The sequence below is a fragment of the Sorghum bicolor genome, chromosome 4 (assembly GCF_000003195.3).
Source record: "Sorghum bicolor cultivar BTx623 chromosome 4, Sorghum_bicolor_NCBIv3, whole genome shotgun sequence".
In the NCBI taxonomy this organism is placed as follows: domain Eukaryota; kingdom Viridiplantae; phylum Streptophyta; class Magnoliopsida; order Poales; family Poaceae; genus Sorghum; species Sorghum bicolor.
The window spans coordinates 44,925,533-44,934,080 of NC_012873.2; the positions used below are offsets into that span (position 1 = coordinate 44,925,533).

At 40.3% G+C, this 8,548-nt stretch overlaps 1 protein-coding gene across 1 annotated transcript; it reads left to right on the forward strand.

Annotated features, from left to right (window-relative positions):
- LOC8084519 lies at positions 4,018-7,828 on the forward strand. Its single transcript, XM_002452035.2, has 5 exons — positions 4,018-4,549; positions 5,161-5,321; positions 5,606-5,639; positions 6,861-6,963; positions 7,237-7,828. Exons 1-5 carry the CDS (start codon positions 4,262-4,264, stop codon positions 7,551-7,553), a joined length of 903 nt encoding a protein of 300 aa, XP_002452080.1. The 5' UTR covers positions 4,018-4,261; the 3' UTR covers positions 7,554-7,828.

Below are 8,548 nucleotides of genomic sequence, written 5' to 3' on the forward strand. Positions count from 1 at the left end.
AGAAAAAAATGGACAAGTGTCCGGCAGTAGAATTAGGGGTACCTTGGTATCCACTTAAAAAAAAGAAGAAAGAAAATGATAGCCCATGGTCCCTCTAATAAGCAATATGCCAGCAAGAGTTGACAAAGATTTTAATTTCCAAAGTCTTTGATCTAAGAGTATGGCATTCCCCTCCTCGGATCCCGTTTTGATCAGGCCATAAATGCAAAGTAAGTATGCTTAAGAATTTTTTGCAAAATAAAACAACCTCAGTGAGATATATATAAAAGATAATGAGTGATCTGAGAGAACCTATGAGGATCAAAAGGTATGCTAACTTTCTTTCAAAAATATAATAAAAAAAAACTCCAAGTGACAGGATTGAGAAGAAAGGATCTTTACTCTTGACCATAAACATCCCTGACTATGGTACACAGTGGAATTTTAACACCCTGCAATTATAAAGAGAATGTTTTAAATGTTTACCCCAGATATTGTTCTTAACCATCCTTTTCTCGAGGACGAGTAAAAGCCTAAGTATGGGGGTATTTGTTGACGGTTCTTAAGTATCAATTTTAATTATCAAATAAACAAGAGAAAGGACCAATATGCAACCAACACCTAGAATTAGGGTTTGATCTGACAGAATTCCACGAGTTTTGTTGTTTATCTGTTTCTGCAGGGGGTTCTCAGGAAATAAGGAAGAAAGGCCCACATGTCGGGATTACATAGAGATATCAACGCACCGCACGATTTTCTACCATCTAGAAGACTCCAGAAGCCACGGGAAGAAGACGGAGGCCGAAAGGGGCCAGGCCCAGGGCGCCCGCCCTGGTGACCTGGGCGCCCGCCCCCTGCTGGATGTCAATCAGGACTCTCTTCGCTCGGAATGTTCCACCGACCTATTGGATCAAGGAAAACATAGTACCACCTCGCCTATCGACCCAAAAACGCATAGAAGGGAAGGACTATATAAGAAGACCCCCCTGGCCCCTGGAGAAGACATGAAGAAATTATCATAGAGACTGAGGGGTGCCCTCGAAGGAAAACCTTTTCTCTAATTAATATTTCTTTTTAGGCTTAGCAACCAATGTAAGGTAGAAAGAGATCTTCTAGTTTCTACTAGATTGAGAGAGATAGAGTGGAGGTGTTGATTGGAGGAAGCCCGGCCTGTCGGTGTCTACTCCAAGCTTGTACCTGCGGGATCAAGTTCTCCTAACCCGAAGCTTGCTCCTAGGATTCTTCAGTATTTCGACTTCTAAATTCTAGTAAGTTCTTGTTTTATTGTTCTTATGGTTTATGAGTTTACTTTAATCTCTTCGCGTAGAGTTTAGAGTAATCATTGCTGGCGTAAACGTGGTGTTTAGGCTGGGGTACTCATAGATATTCCCTGACTAGCTGGACCGTGGTAGTAGTGAGGAACGTGACAATTCCGAGTTACCTTTGTAGATCACATCTCGTTAGCAGGAAGAATAGGGTTTATAGGTGCGGGTTGAACATCCTTTGTGGTGTCTAGATTCCGTTAGCCTCCCCATTAGAACAGTAGATCATCCTTACCAAGGTTAGAAGGAGACTACGGTTGCAGTCTTCTCTATTTATCACTCACATCGAAAGACATTCTTCGTGCCTAAAGGTTAGTAGTAATAGACCGGTTAGTCAGATGCACACTTTCTCCTAGTGGTAAAAAAATAAATACGATACTCTGGATAATTTTCCGGGTGAAGAGCTCACCGATATCCGTGCGCTTGCGGATCAATTCCTTATTGCGTTCCCAAATATCAACAGATGCATGCTGCACAAGGAGTACCCCTGCAGGAGCTAGGCGGCAAGGGGTTGCGGCGACATGTGGTCCATGGCGTGTCGGTGACCTACAAGGTGGTGGTGGCGCTAGGGGAGGGAGGGTCTAGGATCGCGATAGAATACCGAAGATGAACTGGAAGATGGCAGGGGCAGGAGGGACATTTAACACGTGCCTATTGACTTGGATCCCTCCTAGCATGAGTGCTGGCATGCCACAGGAGCAAAAAGAGTATTTGTATATCTGATTTCTCTCTTGGGTGGCAAAAGTGTAGCGCCAATTGTTAAGATGCTATCTGAGGAGGTGACAACTGATATAATGGTAAAAAGTTAAATAAACAAGTCAAGACATCTCCACAACATCTATGAATTTCTATTACGACGTCACATAAGCACAAGTTACAACATCAAAAGAAAGGATCGAATACAAGTCCAATATATTTTTGCTGCAACATCTGAAATTTGTTGTGAAACCATCAATTCCAATATCCAAAACTCATTGATTGAAACAATATCTTGAGAAACAAATAACACATCATAAAAATAGTTTGTGTTTGCCCATGTGTCGAGCTTGTGAGTATCGATAAACTTATCATCAATAATGCTGGCAAGGGTAGGCGATGGTGGAAAGGTAAGATAAGAGGATAAGATAGGAGAGAATTAGGGCTTCTTTGGTTGAGCTCCGGCAGCTACGGCTCCTGCCACTGTAGGAGCATTTGCGACGAAGCCATCCAACCTTCTCAAGTATGGCTCTTCTGGCTCTCTCTCATAACTGGCACCTACAGAGACAGTACAACACAGTTTCACACAGAAGATGAAGAGCCGCATATGAGTTGTGCCAAATACAAAAGAAAATGAGGATGGAGTGCAGAGAGAGTTTCAAACAGAAGATGAAGAGCCGCATATGGGAGTCGTGCCAAATATGAAAGAGAATGAGGATGGAGTGCTTGTGGCTCTGTCCGATGCATCTAAATGCAAGGATACCAGCATTTTCGTTATAATCATCTATTTTTCTTTACATAATAATCTAAGAAAATGGAAAAAATGAGATTACTCTTTTGCCCCTAGCCAACTTAATAGAACGGAGGATTCACGAGTCACGGCCCGTTCTCTTCAGTGAGGCTAGAATCTTGCAAGACCGGGAGGGGCACCGTCCGTGGCGGCGGCGCGCTCGCCAAGAGCCCACCTAGGCCTGCCCCTGGAGGCGGGCAAGCGGGGCGGCCGCACTGGGCCCCCAATTAGACAGGGCCTCACCCCCAAGTATACAAACTATGCAATGATTTTTAAGGTATTTGTACATTTATATGAATTGTTGTATATGAATATTGTTTTTGTATGTAGAGTTAAGTATTTATGAGTATATATATACAAGTACTATTCTACATCTTCGAACTATTATACTGAACAAAATTTAGTATCATTCAGTATTTGTGTTTCAGTGTTGTTTAGCTTTTTGTAGTCTTGGATGTAGTACTGAATGATATTCAACGTTGTTCAGTACTGTTCAACATTTTTTCTGCTTAGTTTTGGCTTACGATGTAAAATATTTAGGCCCTATTTGGTTCCTCCTATTAAATTTTAGCCAACTAAAACTATTTTAGTTACTCTTGGGTGACTAGTGTAACTAAACTATTTTAGCTCTTTTGTAGTTAGTGTGTTTGGAAGTTTAGCTACTAAAATGACTAAAATTTAGCAATGGGAACCAATCAGGCCCTTATTCTAGAATAACAACAACTATAGCCTTTTTAGTTCCTAAAATTTTCAAGATTTCTTGTCATATCGAATTTTTAGACGCATGTATGGAGCATTAAATATAGATAAAAGAAATAACTAATTACACAGTTTACCTATAATTTGCGAGATGAATCTTTTGAGTCTCATTAGTCTATAATTGCCTAATACAAACGAAAGTGCTAAAGTAGCTAAAACCAAAAAAATTTTCCTCCTTGTTTAGTTCCCAAAATTTTTTGATTTTAGGTAGTGAAGCACTTTCGTTTTTATTTGGCAATTATTATCCAATCATGGACGAACTAGCTCAAAAGATTCATCTCGCGATTTACAGACAAACTATATAATTATTTTTATTTTTGATTATATTTAGTATTTTATGCATTTACTGTAAGATTTAATGTGTAAGATTTAATGTGACCGAAAATCTTTAAATATTTTTGATTTTTTGTGTGAACTAAACAAGATCTAACTAAACAAGACCTACACATATGTAAAGGGCCCCGGATTTTGTTTGGGCCCCGGGCCTCCAGAAACTCAGGGCCGGCACTGAGCCCACCCCGCCGGCTTCCCTCCTCCGCCTGCCGGCGACGCCCCCACCGACAGCCCACTCCACCAGCTTCCCTCTTCCGCCCGTCCACATCCCTGCTGCCAGCTGCGCCTCCCCGCCCGATCCTGTCGCGCCTGAGAGGACGCGTGCCAGGGAGCCGTCGGCCGCCAGAGCCTGGCCTGCAGCCCGGGGGGAAGCGGCGACACGATGTTGCGCTGCTTGTACACGCAGCGGCGGTGGGCGCACCGCCGGGGGGGCTTCGTGACTGGCGGCACCGGTTGGTCCAAGCCGCCACCGCCGGGCCTCGGCCCCGCCGCGGGGGTGGGCATGAAGAAGTCGGAGTGGTGGGCGGTGGACGGGGAGATGCACGAGATCGGGGATGGCGTGCCGCATCGCGAGCGCTTCGCCATCCCGCGGGACAACCTCCCTAACCGCCGCCGCAAGCAGATGCGGGAGCAGTTCATGCGCCGCACCCGCCTCGTTCTCAAAGACTCGGTAAGCTGCGGTCGAGCCTTACAGTTACAGTTCTTCCGCTGCTCTAGGATGGGCCGCCGTGCCTACGGGTTGGGTGGTTAGTTATTATGTGATGAATTTAATTTAAGCGCAGAACAGTACTGTGATGAATCATAAGTCGAGGGTATCCAATCGAAATGGGCTCATATGTCAGCTTCTCCATTGCATAGAACTGGAGTAGACTGTTTATTTCCTCTGATGATTAAGTGAAATCTATTATTGCGGAATGGCTCCTTATTCATTGTGGAAGGATTTGGTAAATTTACAATGTGAAAGGAATTATGCTGGTTCATTTGCATTCATGTAACAAATTCATCAGTCACCAGTGATTCCATTGACACTTGATTATGAGTCCATAATGCAACTTTGTCAGATTGGAATGAACTGAATCAGAACACCATTATTATTTGAGATGATTGGCCATGCTGGCAACTGGCATGCATTTTATGAAGTTTGCAACCCTAGGACCTGTAAACATTTTTGAGGCACATGAACTGTCTTACAATTTATTGATTATGGTGGCCTATAACTATAAGCCCAAACTGGTTTCTTTGATGCTAGGAAGCTGACTAATGAGCACCACAAATTTACAGGAACACGAAACATGGTGCAAAAAGTACATGGAATTATACCAAGAACTTAGAGAAAACTGGGAAAGGTTGTACTGGGACGAAGGTTATTCAAAAAAGATTGCTGAATCTCATGCTAATTATGACTCTGCTGAAGAAGATGATCTTGACTTCTCGCCATACAGGTAGCAAATGGTCAACAGTTCTCTTTTGTTTTCCTTGCTTAATTTAATTGGTTATTTTTTTACACCATGCTTTTATTTTCCGTTGTAATCTTTTGATCATACCCAGTAGAACTGTACCCTCATGATTGTTTGTTGGATTGTTGCAACTTCTAATTGTTTACGAATATGTTTTGATTTGTAACCATTTGAGTGGGTCATGCTATATCCAAAAATTAGTGGAAAAAGTATTTTATATCCTCATTCTGGAAACGTTCTCATCAGCCATCACTGCTTTTGTATTGCAGCAGGAGAAGGCAGTCCAATGTAGAACCAAACAAGGTGCGTTCTCTTTGTAGTAGTATATCATTTCTTTACACTGAGGGATTTGCATATTCTACTAGACTAAATTTGCTTATGCTAATGCTTTGGGTATTGGGTTCTTGTCAGATCCTTTGCTTACTTCGTACCATTTGTATGCAAACTGATTGAACTATAGAAGAATAAGTTAGGCAATCTGTTAAGTGTACTTTAGAGCTCTATGTTGAAAATCAGATCCAAAAAACATGGTGCACCATTTGATAAATCAGACTATTGGTTACAACTGTTATCAAATGGTTACTTCTCTGTTTTCTCTCACTTGGCTTTTATTTAGCATCTACTCGCATCTTGGTAATGCAAGTATGCAACAGATCTTTTGCAACATGACTTAGGGAAAAGTAGCTAACAAAAATTAAAAGTATCAAAAAAAGATGTTCCAGTCATTGTGGTCCACTACACTGCTTAATGGAGCCAAAGTCATGTCTCATCCAATTACTAAATATGGATTATGGTGTCAAATATTAGTTAATGTAATTTCTATAACACATGTATCAACTCTACTCAAGAGTTGTCACTCTTCCATGAGTATCTGCTATCTAGGTTAACTACTGGTTACAGATTACGAAGAACCAGAGTAGGTAGTTTGCCTGTAGACAGCAGGTACCGAGAAGGAAACTTCTGCATTGTCTATTGGTTGAGTCCTGACCATGTGTTGAAGGGTTTTAGTCTGTCTGCTCCATAGTTTCACATTTCTAGATGTTAATTTTAGATATTTCTTGCTTTTGCTTCCAATGCAGCATTATTTTGTTCTTTTAAACAGAAAAGTTAGTCAACCTTTCATAGTGTTTTCTGGTACATTGCTCTATTCATAAAAACCGGGCACCAGGCTTGACCCTACGGACAGTTATTGTGGCTGAAGAAACAACCTTTGGCACATTGTTGCACTGCATTTATATGAGGATTACCTAGTTAGAATTATCGAAGTTAAGTAGTTGGGATGCATGTGACTGCTCTCATCTAATGGCATAGTGGATCTAATTTGTCTTTGCACATTGCGTGACACATGTAGGAAGCAAATGGATATTAAAATCGTCCATTATATTGTACTAACTGGATCATAGTTTGTTTTCAATTCACCGATATCAGATCTGCATGAGTAATCACATTTGATTGCTACAATAGATCAACTAGCTAGTTACTGGCAACTATCAAAGCATTGTGAACAACGAGTTTGTACTGCAGGACCTTGGCTTTGGGGTGAGCAAACAAGGTGAAACGTGGGAAAGGGTTACTCAAATTCGTGACAAATTTGAATATGACAGAGAAAGGAGAATGCGAGAACGAGGTAAGCTCATGTTTGTTTGTACCAGATGTTTTTCAGTCGTGTTTTTGTCTTCAGGGTTATACACATAGAGTTAAATGAACGATATGAGGCATTTGCACCATGTCAATAGTTTCATAGATGGCTAATGATATTGTTTCTTGCAATAAAATAAGTCATGTTAAATGTGTTCTCAAGAATGAATGAGTTCGTTTAGTGTTACTTCCATTGAGCCTTCGTATGTTCTGTTGTGTTTTTTTCATAATTTCTCTTCTACTATCTTCCTGTTTCTTGTAGCATTTGCTCCCATGAACATGGAGAACAATTTTGCTCGGCGTGACCCAAGATTTAGAAGCCAGGATGATTCAAGTTTTGCTCATACGAACTTGAGTGATGATTTTGGCTTGCATGGTCAAACTTTTGGAAGCCGCCCTGACCGAAGTTACCAAAATGAGTCAAATTTCAGGAATCAGCGTGATTCAAGTTTCCAAAATGAACCAAATATCAGAAACCAGCGTAATTTAAATTTCCAAAACAAACCAAGTTTCAGAAATCGCCAATATCCAGATTTCCAAAACCAAGGTGACACAAGAAGTCAGGCATTTGATGAGTAGAGGGTGACAAAGTGGCTGCTGACTTGCTGGCAACATGAGCATGCTTATTTTGTTGATTTTTGTGGTGACTTGTGAGATGTGGTAATTTATTCTAAAATGGTTGGTAGCAGCTTGCAACAAAATAGAAAGGAAAAGATCTGCTGTTTTAAACTTTGGGTACTTATTAAGCCAAAAACAGTAGGCATTAGATTTTGGGCATGCATGTTGTTGAACAGTTAAAAGTTCGAACAATGAAGCTAATTTTCTAGAATGAGCTCCTTACGTATCTCAATAAATTTTTTTTTTTGCTTGCTTCTTTTTCGACACATGCCTCTTGAAAGGCCTATTTGTTTACTTTATTGCTTATGATTATAGTAAACTAGACAATACCTCATGCGTTGCTGCAGAGATTTTGTAACTTACTTTAGTGAAACTATGAAATCATAAAAAAAAAAAAATCTTTCCTGGCACCTGATATTAACTTTTTGGGGGTGTTTAGCTCCCCTTTCATCTCAAAAAAAATTTAGGTTTTGGTTTATTATTTTGTATAATAGAACTAAACACCATACAAAAATTTTGGAGAAAAAAGTGGTTATTTTTCATTTTAGATTTTGGTCTTAAGGGACAAAAAAAAAAGCCTAAAAGAGACTCAAGAGGCCATAATAAAGACAATAAATTTTGTATTTTGGATGAACCTAAAAATAACTCTAAAAATTTTGGTATTTTATATTTTACCTCCAAAGTAGTTGGCACTTTGTATTCCATATGATGTTTTCTCCTTACTAAATTTTAGTTAGCTAAACTTTAGTCACTTTAGTAGCTAAAGTTCCAAACACATTGACTAAAAGGAGTTAAAATAGTTTAGTTTCATTAGTCACCCAAGAGTAACTAAAATAATTTTAGCGAGCTAAAAATTTAACGAGAGTCAAACACACCCTAAATAGACCCTTCGTGTGGCCACAACCATGTACAGCTTCTTTGGACCATAAGATAGACCTGAATTACACCTGACAAGG